The sequence below is a fragment of the Sipha flava genome, unplaced genomic scaffold, assembly GCF_003268045.1.
Source record: "Sipha flava isolate LNK unplaced genomic scaffold, YSA_version1 115_pilon_pilon, whole genome shotgun sequence".
Taxonomy (NCBI): Eukaryota; Metazoa; Arthropoda; class Insecta; order Hemiptera; family Aphididae; genus Sipha; species Sipha flava.
In genome coordinates this window covers 259,536-283,371 of record NW_020271739.1, presented here as the reverse complement: position 1 = coordinate 283,371, position 23,836 = coordinate 259,536, and the positions used below count along the sequence as shown (strand labels likewise).

At 26.2% G+C, this 23,836-nt stretch overlaps 3 protein-coding genes across 4 annotated transcripts; all 3 read left to right on the top strand.

Annotated features, from left to right (window-relative positions):
- The first annotated feature begins 321 nt into the window (after positions 1-321).
- LOC112691366 (bursicon) lies at positions 322-4,045 on the top strand. Its single transcript, XM_025565605.1, has 4 exons — positions 322-392; positions 693-880; positions 955-1,080; positions 3,765-4,045. Exons 1-4 carry the CDS (start codon positions 365-367, stop codon positions 3,900-3,902), a joined length of 480 nt encoding a protein of 159 aa, XP_025421390.1. The 5' UTR covers positions 322-364; the 3' UTR covers positions 3,903-4,045.
- Positions 4,046-7,567: 3,522 nt separating this feature from the next.
- On the top strand, positions 7,568-10,744 carry LOC112691350 (ADP-ribosylation factor-like protein 2). The gene is made up of 5 exons (XM_025565583.1): positions 7,568-7,780; positions 7,940-8,050; positions 9,243-9,405; positions 9,942-10,022; positions 10,568-10,744. The coding sequence occupies exons 1-5, from the start codon at positions 7,716-7,718 to the stop codon at positions 10,700-10,702; spliced, it is 555 nt and encodes a 184-aa protein (XP_025421368.1). The 5' UTR covers positions 7,568-7,715; the 3' UTR covers positions 10,703-10,744.
- Positions 10,745-17,257: 6,513 nt separating this feature from the next.
- LOC112691802 (putative zinc finger protein 840) lies at positions 17,258-23,282 on the top strand. Of its 2 annotated transcripts, none has more exons than XM_025566212.1 (5): positions 17,258-17,359; positions 17,712-17,872; positions 18,736-19,416; positions 19,480-19,796; positions 22,884-23,282. In XM_025566212.1, the coding sequence occupies exons 2-5, from the start codon at positions 17,723-17,725 to the stop codon at positions 23,251-23,253; spliced, it is 1,518 nt and encodes a 505-aa protein (XP_025421997.1). In that variant the 5' UTR covers positions 17,258-17,359; positions 17,712-17,722; the 3' UTR covers positions 23,254-23,282. The 2 variants fall into 2 exon arrangements, with proteins under 2 accessions (XP_025421997.1, XP_025421993.1); XM_025566208.1 differs by having other exon boundaries at positions 17,317-17,460.
- Positions 23,283-23,836: the final 554 nt, after the last annotated feature.

The window sequence follows — 23,836 nt, the reverse complement described above, 5'->3', positions numbered from 1 at the left end:
ATGGATGGGAACGTTGTGAATAACTATAATCCTGGACAATCTGGTATTCAATGAGTTACTTATTTACACTGTATATTTATTTTTTGAAAAAAATAAAAACAATACAATTTATTTTCGTTTTTAGCGTTTTCATTAAAACTATTTTACAAACTCTCACTTTCTTTGACGCCAATGAACCGTCTGGTTTTAAATGATTCTACGTGTATGTGGTTTTTGGGAGTTTACCAGCTGAGAAGTATAATCCATAAACCATGTAACCCCTCCAGGAGGGCTGTCCCGTTAATAAATCATAGGTCGGAAGTTTATGCTCTTCAAAATCGGCTACCACTCACTAGATTAATCACAGTATGGTCTTTGAGTCGTAATGTCTGCCATCAACCAGGAATTTTTCAGTAAGTTAAACTTTGAATTTAATTTTTAAGCTTTTTTTTAATTTCCATGATAAAATATAGTAATTATGTTTGAAATTTTAACCATATTATTTTTAGTGAATATTTTTGATTTTACGCTAAGTAAAAGAATATCTATATTTTAAGTTTAACATAATAATATATACTCGTATTTTATATACTAATGTAACACACATTATTATAATTACATTTATGTTATCTATTTTTTTTTTTTTAAAGAAGTCCGTATACATTTTTAAAACCTTTATAGTAAATAAATAAACAGTTTGAATATAATTTTAGAATATTTGACAGTATTGGCTATGTGTAGCATGGCCTTTGCTGATAATGGAAATGGAGTGGTAGTAACCGCTAGATCTAGTGATGACTGCCAAGTAACGCCCGTTATCCATGTCTTACAGTATCCAGGATGTGTACCAAAACCAATACCTTCATTTGCATGTACAGGACGTTGCAGCAGTTATCTTCAAGTACAACTTACAACTATGTTTTAGAAAAATAATTAATGAATAATCAATTTAATAATATGGTGTTTTTTTATAAGGTTTCCGGGTCAAAAATATGGCAAATGGAAAGATCTTGTATGTGCTGTCAAGAGAGTGGTGAACGAGAAGCCTCAGTATCACTCTTTTGTCCTAAAGCAAAACAAGGCGAGAAAAAATTTAGAAAGGTACTAGAAAATTTAAAAATAGACACATGTTTTTAACTCCAAATATAACAAACTATAGTTTCAGCGTTACCAATAATAGACGAATCCGAATAGTAATTAATTTTATTATGCTCTAAAACTCGTTAATCTTAAGTTTTGCTAAATCAGATATAAATTCTTGAACAACATGGATTTCAATAACCAAGACTATTCAACAGTCTTTCAAAATCTAGTTATTTCTAATTATATAATCTATTCATTTATTGACTCTATTCAAGTGAATGTTATTTTTAGGAACTTCACTAAGGGTTTTTTATCGCGTTGATCATAATTTTTTGATGGAAATGTTGGATAGCTTGGTCTCAGGCATAAGAATATAATTATTGGTTAGTTGGTTCTTATATCTTCGTGATCGTAAGCAATTTGTTAAAGTACTCCGAGCCAAATACGGTACTATTGATATAACATCTGGACAAATATCTGAAGTTCTTTAGGTTAGGACATTTTTTTTGTTATTGGCATTATTTACTTCTTTTTCTTTTTCTTATTCTTTTTTTTTCTCAGTGTATTGGTCTACTAAGGAACATTTGAGCCATTAAATAATGTCGCCATCCACATGTTCTGTAAGTTGATTCAAAGGTCATGTTCTGGTTTATATATTTCAAGTCTCTGGCTATTATATTAATCCATCGGCTTTTGGGTCTTCCTAGAGATCTTGTTTTATTTAATTTTTTCAATAGTACTTTTTTTTAATTATTATAGTTTCCCATTTGTAATTTCCTCTCATCTCCTTTTGTCAGGGACCATGTCTCCCAAGTATAAGTTACCTACTTGCTTTATACTATAGTTTACTATAAGCGCTAATAGCTATGGTAAAATTGCACTATTTACTAATGATATAAAAAGTCTCACTGTTAACTATTGTCTCCTTATTTTTATGTATGATCTAAAGATATTTATAAAAGTTAATAAATCTAAGGATTGTTATTTATCATAAGAATATCTCGATTAATTAGTGAATTAGTCCATTTTTCGTAGGTAAATATTTCTAACTTATAACTCAATAGTTAATACTTCAAAACTTAATTTAATGTCATTCTATAGAATACATGAACATATTGATTATTAATTATAAATTTATGGTATCTTCTTTTTATTAGTGGACCATAAGAATTTTTAATTTGTTTTTATGATTGATCGTGAATTTATTTGTCAAAATTATTTAGATAGAGTGTTTTTTGAAGCATTGAAAATTCAAATTTTATAAGAATAGTTTGTATTGAATTTAAATTAGTATCTCCGATAAAATTTTTAAATATTTATATTGTGATTTTATGAGGTATATTTTAGAGTATGCATGGAGATATAATCATTGTGTGACTTTTAATTTTTGTGGAATAAATCAAGTCAAACGTGTCCAACGAGAGATAAAATATCAGTATTTATATATTAATGTATCACGCATCCCATAATTTCTATCTAATTATGAGCCAATGTAGCCTGAATATTATAACCGACAGAAGGCTGGAAACAAATTTTAATTTTCTCTTACGTCTTGATAATGGTATTATAGAGCTTCCTGAACTACTATAATAGTTTAACCTAAATGTCCCATCCTTGAATTTATGTTCAATAGCTATATTTTACATCTTAAGTCGGGTTCACACTACACCGTGCCATGTCGTGTCTTCTAAAATAATTATCTCTGGTTGTTTGAACCATTTTGATACATTAAGGTATACCGTATAATAAATCACAAGTTACCTCACTAACCATAAGATACCGTGAAGTTGATTTTATCCAATTTTGAACGTGTGGTTACCGATTTTAATAGTAATAATTTAATATTCTATGATAACATTATTCATAATAACAAAGGGCTCAGAAAGTGTTGCATTTGCATGATTTTATTGGACTATTCAATTTACAGTTAAGTAACCTTGAAATTATTTTCATGACACTATGAAAAACCTAATGAAAACATTTTAAAAGAAAATTTCAAATTTCAAGCTATTTATTTTACTTATATTTTATCTTATGTATTTATACCTAGAATTTATGTTTAGCTTAGTATAATATACTAACAACATTTGTACTGTTATATACGAGTTTATTTAATAAAATATCTTTATTTATGAACAATTTTTGCGTTAAAAAAAGTTAAGTGCATATTTATACTTTTTTAAGCGCATAAGTGCATGCATATTTAGTACTTTTTAAGTGCATTAAGTTCCGAGCCCTAATAATAATATAATACATATTTTCTACTATATAATTTACTATTCATCAGTTATTATTTATTAAAACTTATGAAAATATTTCATATCTAATAAAAAAACTGCGAATATATGTAACTAAAATTTGATAGTATCATCATAAGATATTTATTGGTATCACACATTTTCAAAGCACACGGTCAGGTAAATTACACGTCATGGTGTAGTGTAAACCCAGCTTATACTACTTATGCTAGAGATAAGCTACTAAATAGCAAATTATGAGTACAGCCAATAAGGGTCCCATCAATTGTATTCATATATAAATTTATATTATAATTTATATCCATTTATAAATAATATATTGTATTATTGTACATTATGTACCGAAAATATTATATACCAATAAACATATAAAATATTATAAACACGTCCCGTATTATAGTACAATATTTACCTACTATAAAACATTTTGGTTTTTGATCATAGGTAACTACAAAAGCTCCACTGGAATGTATGTGTCGTCCTTGTACCGGTATCGAAGAAAGTGCGGTGATTCCTCAAGAAATGTCTAACTATGCCGCCGATGAACCAGCTATCAACGGACATTTTTCTAAATCTATTTAAATTATTAATCAGTAAACAAAGAAAGTGTTTATATTACTTTCATTTTTATACAGTTTCAAAATTATTTACCAATTTTATTCGTATGAAAATGTAATAATCTCTTGTACAACACACTCTCATGTCACTTTTACTTAAATTATAAATAAATTATTGTTTATTTCGAATAAATAATAATTTTCAGTTTGGTAATATATTATAAAAAATATACATACTACCTACCCAAATGTTGTTGATATGTTTTCTAAAAAATTATTTTCATCGTTATCAATATAGTGAATAAATGGAGTTCAGGCCTAGCACCGCCACAAAATGGAGAAAAATTACTATTATTTTATAGTTAAAATAAGGATACATAAGGTTACATAATATACAGTTCCGGGGTAGGGGGGGAGGCAAATGTGGCAGTTGCCCTCAGTGGTAACTTTTGAATGGCGGCAATTTCTTAACGGCGATAACGACAGATTTGAAATTTTCTAAAGCGTTATAATTTTTAGAAAGAATTACTAATCCTCGAAAAATGTTCACTGAAAATGTGTACAGAAAATAGTAGTATAATATTTTATTTCCTACCCCACAATTATAAGTTGTTTTCAGGATCGTTCAGAGTATTTATTAGTATTACGCTATTATAACTATAGTGCTCGGAATTTTATATTTTCGTCCGTATTATCGTATTATTTAGAGTATAAATTATATAAATGTTAGTTTTATTTTAGTACTAATTTTAGTTTTTTTTTTTTTTTGTTCACTACCAAACAATTTTTTTTTATTATTCTATCGACAATTCGTCTTTCAAATCTCATGTACCGTAAATATCGTAGTCTTGTCAACTGTAAAGCCATATTGAATGAAAAACATACATACTTGATATTTCCTAACAATAGTTTTTCTTTAATTAATATAAATGAAAAGCCCATAAAATGGTGTTGAATGTTGATACTAAATACTAATAGTTCTATTACCTATATTAAAAATACCAATGTTACGATATATTTATAAATATACAATTTATCAATTAAATATAAATATAAAATATAAATATAAAATGTACGATATTTTAGTGCGTTGTTCGACATCGTCGTCACCGCCGTCGTTATTCGGAAAAAATAATTAATACCCACCAAAAATAACCACGCAAAATCCAAATACACCAACATTGATTAATGATTATAAATATGAAATACTTGTAGTATTTTGGTATTTATATTCAATGATACCAATGAAATCACGAGATCCTATTAAATATTTAATATTCACATATAATAGTCTAAACAGTGCATCGAAAATCGATGACATAATACACCCATAAAAATCCACATAACATTTGTCGACTATGTGGCACTCAACGTTTAAAAAAATGTTTTTAATTTAAAAAATATTTATTTTATGATATTTTATACTACATAATGGTTATGATAATTGACCCATGAAAAAGCCAAGGGGGGGCAGATGCCCCTACTTTCCTCCTCCCACCCTGCGGACGCCCTTGGCAATAATAATTAGATTTGGGTATTCTAACTCCCAATACCCAGTTTTGATTATTTAAAATTATAATACATAACATATTTTAAAGTTTAAAAATTTTATTTGGTATTTTATCGTTGAATCCAACAATTCAAATTCTTAATTACTGCTTGTAAAGATGCATTCATTAAATTAAATATTACAAATGTAGTAGTTTAAAATTGACAAATTTTAATGTTATGATATTGTGATATTATATTTTATTTTAGTTTTTATCCATTTTTAGTCACAATAATATTTTTAAACAGTAATTTATACATTTTTTAATTTTTTAACTTTATAACGTTTTTTTTTTTATTTACTATATATTGATTTGTAATTTAATAAGTATCAATTTTTATTGTTTTAAACAAGGATGTAGTTTTATTTTATTTATATGAAGTTGATGATAAACTAAAATATTCCCAAAAAAATATGACATGTTTAATTTTATGGTTCATTAATATATGGTAAATAATTAAAATGTATTATGGTTAATGTATTTATTATAAGTAATACAACGTACTTATATTATGAAATCGTTCGTTCGTTTGAATAATATAATATTACACTAGGTACTACCTACTAGAATTTTAAATTTTTATTCAGTAATCAGTAAATAGTTACTATCAACTAAGTACTGACCGAGAGATTTTTTTCGAGTGAATCTCTCAATTGTTAAATCTTCTCGATTACTAACCTCTCAATTGTTGAAATCACTCGATTGTTCCCATCACTAATATATATATAATAATAAAAGAATAAAAAGAAATTAGTTTTAGAATTAGTTTACAAAGAATAACATAAAGAGGGTACATATATAAAGTAGATAGTTATACGGTTAAAATCACTTAAAATTCTAATTTAAAAATATTATTTGGTAACAGGTTATAACCGGTATTAACCGCAACCGTAACCGTAAGCTCAGTTTCACATTTTTAACATTTATGATTTAAACCGAAACCTCGGAAATTTTTTTCTGAAAACCCTTACCGAAATCGGAAAAAACATAAGGTTACAATACCTGGATACAACTGTACAATAGGTTTGTAAAGCGCGGCATTTTAAAATTCTCTTCCAGGCGAAATATTCGTTAATCCAACATTGATAATACATACATAATGTTTGACACGATTTCAAGTAGGTACCACTAAATATTTCGACTGGGTGAACTAGTATTGAAATTAATATTTCAGAGGGGTTAAAGGCAGTGGCGTATCCAGGCTTTTAAAATGGGGGAGGACAAACTCAAAATACTAAAAAAAACATAATCAACAATTAACAATAAAAGTTCATTTTTATATTAAGTTCAACGTGTTTTATTTTTTTCATTCAATTTCAATTTATTAACTTCATCTTGACCAATCTAATAATAAGAAATTTCGATAAGATTTTGAAGAAAAAACCTGGATTAATTCTTCTTCTGTGATTTCTTTTTTGGATTTTTTGAAATTGGTAATATGGTATAATTTGACATATTACCCGAGAACAAACTGTGAATAAGTGATAGATAGATCGGCGAACAACCGATACACGGTAGTGATCGACCCTAAACACTGATCGTTAGTAACACGTAACATTCAAGTGAAAGCGAATTCTGTTACATTACGGTGTTAAATTTAAACACATTTAAATTACACTTAAATGCTCGTAGTGTATCCGATTTTTTGGGCTCGTATTTAGGGGAGCACGGGTAGGCACATTCCCGGGGACGTCAAGTCTCAGGGGCTACAAAATATTTTAGCAAAATTAATTTTAAAAATGATGTAGGTACCCAATGAAAAAAAAATAAAACAATAAAAAAAAGAAAATAGTATGTTTATTATGTTATAATTTGTTGATTAAAAAAAGTATTAAACAATTTTAATTTATAAGTTATACCTATTTTAATATATTAAAGAATCTCGACTATAGACGAAATAATAAGATTTACATTAAATTTAATTTTTTTTTTTTTTTTTTTGGGCGGGAGCAAAAATTATATACGCCAAATTTTTAAATACGAACCTGGACTTTATATTAAATCTTACGTCTCTCACGTGTACTATTATCTTACATCTATGCCAGTCACCACGGTCTTAGAAGATATTTTATTTATAACTCACCTTATCATTTTATATTCATGAGTTTGTGATATCATATCATACCTTGTCACTGGACAAACGAGATTATGAAAACCGATTTAGTAAATGTAATGAAAGTAACGGAATAAATAAGTTATTGTTATTATAGAAAAATATTTTTCAGTGTTTATTAAAAACTAAAAGTGATATCTACATATTATAGAATTATAAACATATATTATACAAAATGGGATTGATGACAGTTCTAAAGAAGATGAAACAAAAGGAAAAAGAAATGAGGATCTTAATTTTGTATCCTTTAAAATATAACTGTTTAAACTATCAAGTTACTTCAAACTTCGAAGTTTTTTAGTTTATACTTTTACTTTTGTACTAATGATAATAGTTAATTTCAGTATTCTTAATATTTATTTTAATATATAATTATCTTTAACAAAATTTATTTATCAGAGGTTTGGATAATGCTGGAAAAACAACAATATTGAAAAAGTATAACGGAGAACCAACTAATACAATTGAACCGACCTTGGGTTTTAACATAAAAACATTAGATCATAAAAAGTAATTACTTCAACTTATAAATATTTTTTATGTATATGGATATCTATTTACAGATAATGATAATACATATATAAAACATATATTTATAAATAATATAATAAATCAGAATATCTATATGGTATTATATACATATATGTAACCGGCAATATGGATAATTCAGGTATTTTGCAAAATGCCTAGGCATTATGCAAATTGCTGATCCACTTTAGGCAATGTAAATAAAACACGTGACTGTCAATATTATTTTACATATAACCTAGGCATTTTGCAAAATACCGTATTATCCATATTGCCAGTAACATATATATATATATATATATATAATGTTTGCTGTTGATATAATTTTGGTAGGATAAAATCTGAATGAAGTTAATAGATTAGATGTATGAAGATTAGTCCTTGAAGGAAAGGGATTGAGATTTAGTAGAAATAAAACAGAGTAATAGAATATGACTTTGGAGGAAGAAAACAAGAGTTGACAGTACGAGGAAACCAATGACAATTAGCAGTGATGTAATAGATGAAGTCGAAAATTTTAATAAATATCTATTTAGGATAATTTTTACAAAAGGCTTGGGATTTGACACGGATGTAAAACATAGGAGTGTGTATGCTTTGATAAAATGAAGAGAAGCGTCTGGTGTTTTATGTGATAAGAGAATTCCAATGAAGCTGAAAGGTAAATTTTACAGGAGGTATTGAGACCAATTCTACATATTATGCAAGTATGAGTATTTCAGAAATGAGAATTTTTAAACGGATAAGTAGAGTGACAAGAGAATATAGAATAAAGAACGAATATGTCAGAGGTAGTATTGGTGTAGCGTTGATAGTCGACAAGATGAAAAAATAGATTAAGATGATTCTAGCATGTGATGAGGCGAGAAGAAATAAAAGTAATGAAAAAAAGAATGTTAAAGGGAAAAGAAGAAGAGGAAGACCAAAAAAGAGTTAGTTGGATACAATTGAGAATGATATGAGGACTGTTGATATAAGGATAAGATCGAAGTTTAGGACAATGGTGGCTGACTCCAAATAATTGGGAGAAGAAAAAGAAGAATAATAAATCAGAAAATCTATTTATTTGGTGATAAGTTTCTAAATGTAATACTATAATTGTACACTTATTAAATGTTTTGAATGTTTTTTTTATTTTTTTTATAAAATAAATTCTCTATAATTTTTGTTTCAGTTATAAACTTAATGTATGGGATGTTGGTGGTCAGAAGTCATTGAGATCATATTGGCGTAACTATTTTGAAAGTACTGATGGTCTTATATGGGTTGTTGACAGTGCAGATAAAAGAAGACTGGGTGATTGTACAACTGAATTACATAGTTTAATTGAAGAAGAGGTATTTAAGAAGAGAAATTTCATACTTTAAAAATCTTAGAAGTATAATTTTTTTAAATTATACTATAGCGATTCACTGAATAGTTTAATTTATTATTCATGTATAAGTAGTAAAATTAATTCAGATTAAAAATGTCTACTGCATCTTTCTGCAATCAATTTTAATTTGCTAAAAATAGAAGTGTTATTTAGTAGAGATCAATAAATTTATGTTAAAGTACAATTTTTAAATTACAATCATTAAAACAGCAAAACAGTTTTTTTAACCTTTTTTACTTATTTTATATCACATCTTAACGTATACAGTTAAATATACAATTTTCTAGTGATTTTTGAGAGCCACATCTAAATATATAAATATAAGAGTCTAAAATATAAAAATTTTAAAATTCAATGTTACAGTTTTTATTACTACGTTGTTATCTTAGAAACATTTTAAATTTTAATGAATGTACGTACCTATATATTTGTAATCTATTTCATTTATCATAGCAAATAGTAATTAAAAAATTATTTAATATTTTTTTTTTTTTTTAGAGATTAGCCGGAGCTACATTGTTAATATTTGCTAATAAACAAGATTTACCGGGTGCTTTATCATCAGAAGAAATAAAAGAGGTAACTGTTCTATATATTTTAAATTAATAATAAATCATTACAATCTGACCGTTCTGAGAACAAATCAGTGCATTCTGCATTAAATATTTTATTTCTTGTAACTAACTTAAATATGTATCAAATTATGTACATACATATTATAATACATTTTATATTATATTATATATTATTATTTCTCAAAACTAGATACCAAATTTTACTAAAAACTATTAAGCTTTGATCTTGTTGAAGTTCAACATTAAGTTTTATGTGTTTTATTGTCTAGTTTTTTCATCAAATTTTCTGTTAATAAATTTAAATAAAAAAATTGTTATTCTATAATCTTCAAATAATTTCTAGTGTTCCATACATTATTAGTTTTTTTATTTAGATTTACTAACAGAAAGCTTGATGAAAAAAAAATTGATACTAATAATTGTTTTATTTATTTCTTCATTCAAAGTTTAAAATCTAAGCCTTATTTCATATTAAAAAATAAATTATTATTAATCATATATTAATTTTATATTAAATTGTATTATTTTTTTTTATTTTTATTATTTTAGGTTTTACAGTTAGAGCGTATTAAAACTCATCATTGGAAAATAATACATTGTAGTGCATATACAGGAGAAAACCTACTGGAAGGAATTAACTGGATGGTTAGTGATATTTCAGCTAGGATATTTACCCTTGAGTAAAAACTATTAATAAATAATTCTACAATGATATTACAAAATACTGTTTTTATATTTTTCAAGTATTTAAACTATTTTTTACTAAATACTAATTAATAATTATATTTATTATTTTGGTAATGTATGTTTAAGGTTTTTACCAATAGTGTTTTAATATTAATATTATGCTTATCAAGTTTAATTTGTTTTTAATATCCTTTAATGTTTTAATATTATAAATGTTAATATTTTCAAATAATAACTTATATGCTAAGTTTATAATAAAAAGTTAATGATTAAATGTTTATATTTTTCTAAAACTTATTTGAAAATAATAAGATGTCAACTACTATTAATGCTACTACTAAGGGTTTATATTCTAAGCTTACGTATACTCTTTAGGAGTTTGTTGTATGTTCTAGGAGTCTAATGCATTCTATTGATATATTTTCAACTTGGTACATCATGTTTATCAACATTTTTAAAGAAAGTTGTCTAGTATTCATCACAGATCATATCACATTAATGCTACAGGTATAATAACTGTTGCTTCTGACGGATATAGTATATTAAACAAATTACTGTTATATTTAGATAATTATAATCAATGGCGCCAAACCTATAATCCAAGAGGAACAAGCTCCCCTTTTTTTTGGTAGGTGGGGGCCAGTAGTTACCCAAAAACATATTTATTTATTATTATAAAATATTATTTGGCCATTGGAGCTGTTGAGTAATAGTTACCATTTATAAATCTAGAGGTAATTTTGTGTTTGTAATATTTTTTATTAATCTGATTTCAGTTTTTAATTCATCAATGCTAATATTAATTGTTTTTGGCAAACAAGGATAATCATTATCAGTGCTTATAAAGTTTATTACGTTTCCATCTACAGAAATTATATTTAAAGTCACTTGATTAAAATGTGAATTTAAAAATTCATCATCTAATGTTACAAAAATAACATGAATATTTAATTTCTTCTTTTTTATATTCTATTAATATGTTATGTATTTTCATTAGGATCAACTATACACGAAATTGTTCATTTCCCAACTTTTGAAATATTTATATTAAATTCAGCACAAACTTTGAATGTATCATCAAATACTATTTCGAAGTCGTTGATATTAGATCTAAATTCAGAAATAGTATTTTTCCAGTGCACGTGTCGTGTATACATATATTTATTTATATATATAGGTTATGTAGTGAATGTTTATTGTGGGTCATATGTATTAAGTTTTTATTAATAACTAATAAAAAGTAATGACTCTAAAACAGCTTTTATAATTAACAAGTTGTCTTCTGTAAGTCGGAAAAAAAAAGACAATAGAAAAGAATATAACCCCTAACCTTCCCTCCCTTGAGTAGGTACGCCACTGGAGGAATGATAGAGTGGTTTAGTGAGATAGGTGGTTAACCCCTAAGACAAAAGAAAAAATGTAGCACGGAAAGATTTGGTGTAGTTAATTTTTATTTTTCATTTGGAAAATAATTTTTGTAGCAGGTTCAGGGGTGGATAGGCCCACCGAAATACCGGAAGTATCCCGGTGGGCTGCTACATATTTTGACAAAATGGACTAATACACTCGTTATAGTGAAAAATATTATTATTATTATAAATTTAAATTTAAATATACATTGCATCAATACATTTTGAAATGAACTACAAGTTACTACTTCAACTGAGCAATCGTTTGCTGATAAAGTTATTCAAACCTTACAATCAAAAAGCATGTCAACAAATAAATGTATTGGGAATTCGACTGATGGAACAGCAATATGAAAAGACAATACGTAGGATTTGCTAAAAAAAATTGAAGACTATTCCTAATAGATTCATGAAAAAAACAAATACATTTATAAATTACACGAATGAAGAACTTGATGAAATCGAAATTATAATTTCTATAAATAAATTATAATATATTGTTGGAAGTGATTTTCGAAATAAAAGACGTCGAATACCTAAAAAGTTATTTAATTATAAAACAGACGATTCTTTCTAAGTAATTTCAGCGATTAATGAGTGTAAAATAATCACTTTTCAAATTCTTATGGACAGAATAAATAATAAAATCAAAATTAGGTATGGAATTTAATATTGAGAAATATATGCAGATATTTTTTGTTAAGATCTGAAAAACTTTGATAATATAAAAAATGAAGGTCTTCTAGAAAATGCGATAAAAATATTGGTGAAAAATTGAATTCTATATATCCTGATATAACATATATTTCACTTAAAGAATTTTAAGATTAAAGCGGGCCTCACACGATCAGTAATTCTGACTGTAAGATTGATCGTGTGAGGTAAGTACTGATGTACTGTTAGTAAGAAAAAACTATTTATCTTTTTTCGAAATATGTAAACTGAGTCCTTCGTATAACAGTTAAAGCAGCAAATTGAGTCCCGTCTAAAATATTTATTGTATTAAATTAATTTAAATGTATTTAAATTATAAATATAATCGTTGATATAGTTATAAATTCACCGAGTACGATAGGTAAATGTATTTTACCTTTACATTGTTAAATATTATTATATTTCGCTCAGTATTATTATGCAACATTTATGTAAGTACCTAACTATCTACAACAACGCTGCATATGATATGTGATAACTGATAAATGTAAGTTTAATGTACGTAGTATATAATTGTGTTAATATAATTAAAAGTATGTTAAATAAAAAAAAAAACAGCATTTCACCATATTTAAAATTACCGCTTTAATTTTTACACAAGGGACTCAATTTACTGATTTCATTTCTATTCGAGAGACTCTATTTTTAGGCAAGACTCAGTTTACCTAAAATTAATAAAATGGGACTCAATTTACCAAACCCGGAAAAAACAATACTGATGACCAGGGCTCGGGAGTTTAAGCATTTGCTTATTTTTATGGATTGACTTAAAATGTAGCAGAGTGCTATAGAAGTGTATGTCAAGTTATAACACGTACAATTATGAAATTTGAAGGTGCCTTTTTTTACTTTTTTCAGCAATTTTTCAAAAAAATGCTTATTTCCAGTTTTTCTGATTATTTTTGCTTATTTGACCAGTTTTTTTTACGTTATTATAGTTTTCACCTGCAAATTCGTTTTTGATAAAATTAAAAATAAATTATCTTGTTATACGATAATTCGTATCGTTGTCACGTAGTTCGTCACCATCCGAGGCATCGTTGTAGGATTAACAAAGATATTCCATGCTGAAAATAGAACTGAGTGTCAAACGTCAGAATGATCAAAAACAGAAAAAACAATTTATATTTTATTTTTCAGAAAAATCCCATAGAAAATCCATAAAATCCTTAAAGTATGGAAAGTGAAGATTTATTTTTATTTTGTTTGATTTTTTAGTTAGAATTTTATAGTTTTTTTTTTTTTTTAAATAAATATTTTTGCTTAATTTAAAATGTTTTAAATGCTTATTTTAGTGCTTATAATTATACTTCTATGGGGGACGACTCATTTTTTTTCTTTAATTCAGGTTCAGAATTTACAGGTAAAATTGTTGGTAATATTTAAACCTGGTAAATCCTTAGTATTTGTGGTTTCTTTTTTTTTAATCAAATACCGGATTCACTTAGAATCGACTTTTATGTAGTTCTTTTTTAACACCTGTCTATGTTTTGAAAGTTACGCTTGCATTTCATTTAATTTTTCACTAAATACGGACTCGACAAAATTTCCAGTTCAGTATTTATAGCCACGCGTAATTTGATTTCGTTATAAAATGATCCACATTAAAAAAATTTGAAATGTGTATCACACATATAATCGATTCCTTAAATACGGATTCAAGGGAGCGATCACCCTTTCGCCCGCTACTTAATATTTTATTATTATCTAGAAACTTACATGAAAACTCACTATTCCAACACAAGTTTAGGTTTAAAGGAGCCGGGTCGCAGCAAAGGGGTGGCGAGAGGTGCCTACGCCACGGACGAAATTACTGTGAGAGTACAAAAGATAAAATCTTGCATTTTATGTTAAAAATTACATTAGTCAATGTCGTATATTTTGTTTACAAAATCTTTAACATCCTTCATATTAATTAAAGCAATCATCAATCATATCTAACTTAAATACATAAAAAAACCGGCTACACAGTATAATTACATCCTCAAAACTGGAACTATTTATGATTATAAGCAGGGCTTAGAAGTTGTAGCACTAAAAATATTACTTTTTAGCTCTCAAATATTCACTCAAAAACTCTAAAATATACGCTATAAATAGCACGAAAAATCAAAAAAATATACATTTAACTTGAAAAAAATGTAATTTTACAAATTGTTGGGCTTATTACCCACAGTCTGGACTGATTGAATTATAAACTGTTAACAAAAATGTTAAATTACTTAAATATATTTGTAAAAATGTACTTATTATTAAATTATTTTTTATGTTTACCTTGGAAATTAACCTAGATTATCAAAATGATTGATAATCTAATGCAAAGTTATAATAAAGAAATAAAAATGACTTCACTAACTATTAATACATCAAATTGTCGATGAAAAAATAAAATAATATTTGATAATGTCTATTTATTTCCAATAATTAAAATATTTTTAAAAAACATAACTAAGTAAATACAATTATTATCAACAAAATGTGATTATTTTCTACATTATGTGAAAATATACCAGAAAATAGCACTATAAAACCTAAATTAGCAAAATAGCAATAAAACCTGGAAATATGCAAAAAATAGCAAAATTAAATTTTGTATATGATATTCGAGTAGTGAGAAACATATTTATATTTTACTTTGGATATTCTAGGATGAACCTAGAAAAAATAGCATTTGATAGTACTTCCGAGCCCTGATTATAAGCATAGAAAAGATATATAATTCAAACGCAAATAAAACCTAATTATTGAAAAATTTGCGTCTAAAAAAAAATTTCTTAAGCCATTAACCTACCTAAATCTCTTTATTTAATTATTACCGTAATAATTTATATTGTATACGAAGTATTACTGATTACTTTTTATGTTATTCATTAAAAGTTTTATATTAAGTTTATAAATTATACTTGTCTTTTTTTATATACCCATAAATGTATAATTGTTCGAAAATTGGTTAGATACCTACTAGTACTATTAGTTTTACAACTGCAATCAGTTTCAATAAAAGTGAGTTGATCAAATTATTTTATAGTTAGGTTGAAATAATATTTATAAGTATTCATTTACCTACTAACCAGTGACATTCTGCTGAATGTAAATATTGGTTTCATACTTGTGAGTTGTATAAAAATACACAAATATATGTGTAGTTATAAGTTAGATCCTTAAATTAGTTGTAATAATGTATAATATTAAATTAATTAATTTGTTGTTCAGAAAAGAGGTGAGGGGAAGCTGTTTGATGATATCTCGGTCGAGGTAAATCTTTGGTGTGGTATTAAAAATTTAAATGTGGGCTGCTAGATTACATTTTTCTCAGGAGTATATATTTTATCATACAATAATAACAATAATATATTTAGCAGTCAATTAATCACCCTTCCATCCACCACCTAAAAAAGTTGTGGGTTACTCTCTTTATCTCTGGGTTATTTATCTCACGAACACATACGTGTTCTGCGTTATTGCATGGATAGTGTGTATGATGCATCTTGATCTAGTGTGAAATGTGTATGTGAAATAATTGTATTATTAATAATAAAATTATAAGGTTATTAAATTAATATATAATACGAATTATAAGTTACATATGGTTTTATGAAATTCGGAAGGGACGTTCACCATTGTATCCATAACTGACGTGCAGAAAAAAATTAACCTGAAGCAATATTCCAATGAAAAACAAAAAAAAATATTTTCCTAAATATAAATGTATCATACAGTTGGTTTGTATACACTTAAATTAAATCAAAAACCCTGTTTATATATTTACTTTACGGTGAATATCTGTCGGTTCGCGTTTTTTGACAAAAAAAAAAAAAAAAATTCAAAACTTAAACGTATATTTTACGTATGGAGAAGTATTATACGTACGAAACACGATTGATATTTGTAGACAGTTGAGTAGCCAAACAAATATTTTGGGGAAGATTTTAAATTTTCAATTCTCTTTTACATAAGTACAAACTTTTTAATTTTAATAAGTCGATTAAGCACGGGTTAAATTTTAAAATGTGTTATGATTTAGTTTATTTAAACTGTGAACATTGTTTAATGATAACATTATACCTTTGTCTTAAAATTATTGTGTACCTTAATTACTTGAATTATTGATAACTACTGACTACGTATTTTTTCATAAATGTATTTTATTGGTTAATTTACATTCACAGTAGATTTGATATAATAAATGGAATCCGTTCGTTGAGTATTATTATTATATTCGAGTATTGCTTATTATTGGTTATGTAGTGTTACTTGTTGTATACTCGTGTCTTTAAGTCTTTTTAATGAATAGTTTAATGTAATTTCTCTATGGTTAAATCAAATCGCAATTCGGAACAACCATTCAATGATGATAATTTTGAGCATCGATTTGACATCGTACACATACCGCCAAATAGTTTAAATTTTAAATATCTTCCCTGGCTGACCAAAGAGATTGCACAATATTAAAACCTATATATTTTTCGTAATCTACACCCGACATCCAAAATTCAAGTAAGCACGGGTCCCCGGTGTCTGTGAATATTATGTGAGTATTTAAACTTTTCGTCGTTAAATTTGTAGTACTCTCAATTTTATAGGTGCCTTAGGATTTTGATACTGCTAGTATTACAATAATTAAATTGACTGGTAAGCGTTGGCAATAGATAGCAAACGGTTGAATATATATATCGTGAAACATGATAATTATCACTTGCATGCATTCACATTTGAAATATACTTGCAACATCTTTTGGTTATTTTCGTTGGTTTTATTTTGTGATTTATAATTAATAGTAGAATGTTAAACAAAACAAGTTCTATTTAAAACCAACGTAGTTTTTGCGTTAATTTGTTAATTTACAGTGATTAATTATTTGTGTATGGCTTAATATTTCTAGTTTAAAACAATATGGATAATATGGGATTCAAAACAGAAGTAAACTTTATAAAAACAGAACCAATTGACGCAATTCAAGATGATACCTCTAAAGAAAATTCTATAGATTATGATGCACTTGGTTTACAGTATCTATCATCCAAGCTGGAAAACCATGATTTGGTAATATACGTTGTGTGCTACCAATTGAGATAAATTTAACGTAAACAAAAATACTATATAACAGTAATTCTATAGGTCCTAATTATTTTTGAAATTAAGTTATTTATTTCTTGGGTAGAATTTTATTGTTTAGTCCGCATAAATATTTAATAATACATCTGCCTATGCTTTAATTAATAATCTATTAAAAGTGGCTAACAGTTTGTTTTTATTTCTGTTGGTTGTTTTATTTATTTTTTTAAAGATATGAAATTATATTATATACATTTTTCTAGATTTTTAAATGATTTTTAATTACCTATATTTTTATAGTTTGTAATTTTTAAATTCTGGTACATGTATAATTTTATTAATGCTAAAAAAAAGTAAAATTTTGTTAATAAACGACTATAATTGTATAAAATAGCTGTGAGAAATATCTTATTTTAATAAGTTAGTACTGTATTAATACTATTCAAAATTTGAATTGTATTTTCTGTAAATATTTTGTATTATATATTGGGTCTTATTTGTATATCTAAAAATACCTATCATTGATCTCTCATTTTAATTATTTTAATAAATTACTTAACAAAATTGAATAATTTATGAATTATTAAGTTTTAAAATTATAAACTTATTTGAAGGTTAAATTTCTAAACATTAATATTTTTTATGTATTCACTTTTTAGTTTAATACGATATAATTCTATACAGTAATATACTAACTTCATCTTATCTTTTTAATGCTAGTTAAATAAAATATAGTTTGTTATTTAAAAATAACAAAATTGTTTCTATTGAAGAAGCTATGTCCTTTAGTGAATTATTTGAAGTATAAATTGTTCACTAATATTATTAATATTTTGTTAAATTTTTTTTAGATTGAAAACAAAGTAACAGATTTATATTCTATTGAAAATTCTAAGCATGAAAGTGAAACAGAAGAAATTTATGATGAATGTTATTCATGTTTTATGTGTAATGTATCATATAATACACAATGTGATCTAGATGAACATTTACGTACTCATCTTGATGATGAGACATTCCACCACAGCAATATTAACAGTATAAGTGAACCTTTACCTTGTTCTTCAATAAGGCCTTCGAAATACTTTAGATGTAATGAATGCCTTAAAATTTGTAAAAGTCAACTTTCATACAATGAACACATGTTAACTCATACAGGAGAAAAACCTCATCATTGTCGAATATGTGATCGTAAATTTCGTCATATAGCAAATTTCCGAACACATTTAAAAAGTCACAATAATATCAGGACATTAATTTGTTCTCTCTGTAGAAAAACTATTGTTGGTGAAAAAAATTATTATATTCATTATATGGATGTACATAATAAAATGTCAATTCGTAATCCTAGACCTTACCACTCAAGTTCATCTGATAGTGATGAAGATTTTAATCCTAAAGTTTCATATTATAAAAAGAAAAAACTTGGTTCACGAAAGTTGAGAAAAGATAGTGAACCATTTGGCCCTTTATTTGCAAAAAAAGCATGGGAAAAACAGCAACGAGAAATGGAAAATGTTAATTTAGAGAGAGTGAGATAACAAACTGAAAATTATTTGTATTCATGTTTAATTAAATGCATTATTTTATTTTAGGTTGAAGAAGAAAAAAGTGAACGAGATGCTGTTCAGGAAGCAATTGAAAGTTCAAGACAAGATATTCAAAATATGCTTAAAAAAAGAAAACAACAATTAACTGATTATAATACTGAAGAGTATCAAAAACTTCTAGAAACTATAATTCAAGAAAAAAATTCTACTGGACAAATAAATGAAGCTAAATTAATTGGTCCATTATTTTGGAAAAATGCTCTAGTCAAAGCTGGTCTAATTGAAGAAGGTATACTTCCAATGCAATTTCAAAGTCAACTTCGACTTACTGAGTGTACAACTTGTAAAAAATGTTTTGCCAGGTAATCAATTCAAAATTATATTAACAAAAAAATTTCAAATAATTAAAATTAAATTAATAAAATTTAAATAATATTTAACATAATATCATATAGTACATGGAAATATTTAATTAATCATCCAATACTTAATAGATTTACCTATTGCAAAATAACATTTCTGCTGTTAATTTTTTCATTGTATTTTAATTATATTAATGATAAATAAATTCTTTAATGTAATAAATACATAAAAATGTTTAAATCCAGTAATTTTTATTTTTATGAAATTATATTATAAGTTAATTTAATGGCTTCTTGAAGTTAATCAGTAATCAGTAATATCTTTATAACCTTCCTAAATAAAGTATTTTAAAATTAATTCAGTGCTTCTCAAACTTTTTTTATCATGAGGTCTCTTAAGTGTAAAACTGTCAAGGATTCCTTAATTAAAATCATTAATTATTTTTTCTTAATTATAAGCTAAAATTATATGTATCATTTCACACTTATAAATTATTAAAATTTATTGTAAATTAATGTTTTTTAATACACTTTTTAAAAACCTTTATAATAGTATTAAACCTCAGACATGTTTATATACAAATATAGTAGAACCTAGATTTTTTGTGTTCGTAATTAACCATGACTCATTGTTTTAAAATGTTTTAAATATTTGTTTGTATGTACCAAAAAAAAAGGTATATGTTTGTAAACAGTATATTGTACGTAGGATAAAAAGGTGCGTGTTCCAAGTATGAAGTGAAACTATTTTATTTAGGGTTTAAGAAAAAAATTAGTGACGTGACCGATAGGTTGGAATAACAGTTCGGGTCCATCACAGCTAACGATATGTTTAAATCGAAGCTTATTGCTCGTAGACTATTTTCGATATATTGTTGGCATTACTATGGGTGCACCATGTGGAGGTCTTATATCTAGCATCTCTACATTTATAAGAATGTTTGTTCATTTATTGAAAACTGTCAATCTGAATCATTTAACAGTGATAGGTGTGGTGTACATTCTTAAGACTATATAATTTTTTATCTAAAAAAATATAAAAAAAACAATGAATTAGAATATAATTCATCAATTTACATGTATTCGTCAGAAGATTTGTCTGTAGCTATTTCTTTTGGAAAAGTAAATATTGGTCTAGGATAGTTGAAATAAGATATGTAAGTTCTTGCTTGTATATTAGGAACGTATAGTGTAAAAATCGCATCAATAGTAGTTTCTGATCTTGTTATGTGTTATTGAATCATTATTTATTATTAAATTAAGTTTGTTTCGGAAAAAATATATAAGTGGTTTGGAGTGTTTTGAAGCAAAGTTTACATTAAAGTCTCCATTTAACACCAATGGCAATTGTTCTTTTCCATTGAGGTTAGCAAGGGAGGGGAATTCAAAACCCCGTTTTTTTCAGTGGCAGGGTGGGTCCTAGTGACTTCCTGGACTGAAATACAGCAAAAAAAGGAAAAAGCCAAAAAGGGGGGAGGGTTGTCTCGTTCCCTAGAGCGGAAACCTGTAGTCCCGCACCTCTGAAATGGTTCCCAGTTGGTCGGGGGTTATTAAATTAAAATCTCACTGAGTTATGGCCAGTTAAAAATGAGGGTGGTGGGGTCATTTGTTCCCGAATAGAGGAAATTACTCTGCGGCCATAAATACTCAGATCCCCCTGGGTCCTGGGTCTCTAATTCCTATACCCATTAAGTTAGGCTTTAAAAAGAAAAGAGTAGTAGGGTGCAGTGGTGGCTTGTGAGGTTCACATAAGTTAGTGCACAAATAATTTGTAAGATATGTAGGTGGGTAAAAAAAATATTAATTTTAACAAAGTATAGGTACATATAACGTACTTATATATTTATAAATTAATTGTTGTTTATTAGTTACACGAATAATAATATACGTTAACGTTAGTGGTCGATAGTAAACAGAAACACGATTGTTATTTTGAATTTAAGATAGTGACTAACATTATCAGTCGATAATCGGAGTATCATAAACAAATGAGAGTAAAAATAAATCGTAATGCCGATGTCAACGCGCAACGGCGCGGCGATATCGAAAATAATTCGCTGAAAACAATTTAATTAGTTATGTGCACAAAAACGAATGTGCATATCAATTCCATTATAATGCTTGTTGCGTGTTTCGACTTGTTTTAATTTTTACATTGTACAAATGTGCACAGCAATAGTGTGCACTACTGCACCACTATAATACACATAATGATACCGTTCTGTCGCGGACAACCGCCTGCCGTTTGGTCTTCGGAATAACCCAATCTAAATATTATATTATTTTCATAATATTCTGAATTTATAATTTTAATTTTATATTTTGAAAAATAATTTTCATAACACTACAGGTATTTAGTTGTATTATTATGATTTATGTTTTCAATTTTTTTTAAGTTTGGGTAGATAGTACACGAGCACTTGTGCTCATATACACGAGTCGTTACTGGTAGGGTGGTATACTTAGTAGCTTACCAGATATACGACGCACTTAAGTCATTTCATTCTAATCAGTCGGTCACGTGACTAAATATTTTTGCCATACCCTCAGTAAAGAAGTTTCACTTCAAAAATAAATAATATTAATTTAATAAAATACTTGGACTTTATTATAAATAGATTTTTGGAAGTTGTTGATATCTTCCTGAATTTCTGCAATCAAGAAAATTCGCACTTCCATGATATGATTCAAAAAAATTTATTAGTGGTGTAAGAAAATTAATTTTTAACCGCAAAAACAAAGACTGATTATTTCAAATGTCTACTCCTAATCATTTTAGAACATAACTATGTATTTATATGACATAGATTATAAAAAGTATAATAATGCATAAAAAAGTTAAATTAGAATTCTTTAAATAAAAATTCTCAATTAACAGTAGTTTTCATTTAACCGTCTGACTTTTTGTCACTATTATCCCTTGTAATCGAAGTTCTACTGTAAATTAAGGTCTAAAAAAATTAGTTCAAGTAAAATAAATAATTCATGCTCGCCAGTAATAAAGCTATGGTTCACTAGGGTTTATATTAGAAATAATCATAAATTACCAAATAATAAAATTTAAAATTTGAATTTTTTTATTTTTAGATCGCCAAATAGTACTCAAGGTAATATTTTACCATCTAAACCACCATGCTCCAGCTGCTTTATGATGAAAAATGAATCTACTCTAAACAAACATAAAGCTGAAAACCATAGTGAAAATCCACCATATACTTGTAAAGAATGTTTGTTGGAATCAACTACATGGTATGAGTATGTTCAGCATATGAAAATGCATTTAAAATATGCAGCAAAATGTAGTGAATGTATATATTATATGTTAAATAAACCGGAAAAAGTTATATTCTTATGTCATTTTTGTGTAATGTCTTTTGATACTGATGAGCAACTTAAAGTGCATGTACAAACACATTTAGAAAATGGACAAAATAATGATGGTAATATTGATTTTTAAAATAATTTTATAAATATTTTAAAAATTACATTAGTATAATTGAAAAATCGTTGATTTTGTATTTAGTAATTTTAAACTAACTTCTATTTAATAATTGTCATAATATTTTTACCAATTACAACTAGTTATTTTATTTATTAAATGTTTAGTTTAATATAGAATTAATCCAAAATTAAATTGTAATGTTTAATCAATTAATTAATTTAATTTGTACATAGAATTAGAAAAATAAAACAATACTTTACATTTTTTATATGGTGTGTGTATACATATATATATATTACCAAAATAATTAATTTTTTTATAAGTTATTAATGGAAAATTGTTCTATAAGGCATAAAATAATTAATAATTTAAAAATCATTATCATTAACAATCCAATGAAAACAAAATCAATAGGTTAATCAACCATGCATATTTTTTCTTATCTAATGCTTTTTTTTTTGTACTGTATGTAATGGATTGTTCACTTTTAAAATTATTTATATATAATTTAGTGTTATCATTATTTCCAGTACTTAGTTATTATTATTAATATTTTTAATAATTAAATATTTCTTTTTTTTATAAGTATACAAATTAA

Coding starts and splice junctions, on each gene's coding strand:
- LOC112691366 (XM_025565605.1), top strand. CDS start 365: ATGTCTGCCATCAACCAGGAATTTTTCA. Junction 393..692: donor CATCAACCAGGAATTTTTCA/GTAAGTTAAACT, acceptor ATATAATTTTAG/AATATTTGACAGTATTGGCT. Junction 881..954: donor GTTGCAGCAGTTATCTTCAA/GTACAACTTACA, acceptor TTTTTTTATAAG/GTTTCCGGGTCAAAAATATG.
- LOC112691802 (XM_025566212.1), top strand. CDS start 17,723: ATGGATAATATGGGATTCAAAACAGAAGTAAACTTTATAAAAACAGAA. Junction 19,417..19,479: donor AAAATGTTAATTTAGAGAGA/GTGAGATAACAA, acceptor ATTTTATTTTAG/GTTGAAGAAGAAAAAAGTGA. Junction 19,797..22,883: donor TGTAAAAAATGTTTTGCCAG/GTAATCAATTCA, acceptor TTTTATTTTTAG/ATCGCCAAATAGTACTCAAG.
- LOC112691350 (XM_025565583.1), top strand. CDS start 7,716: ATGGGATTGATGACAGTTCTAAAGAAGATGAAACAAAAGGAAAAAGAA. Junction 8,051..9,242: donor AAAACATTAGATCATAAAAA/GTAATTACTTCA, acceptor TTTTTGTTTCAG/TTATAAACTTAATGTATGGG. Junction 9,406..9,941: donor ATAGTTTAATTGAAGAAGAG/GTATTTAAGAAG, acceptor TTTTTTTTTTAG/AGATTAGCCGGAGCTACATT.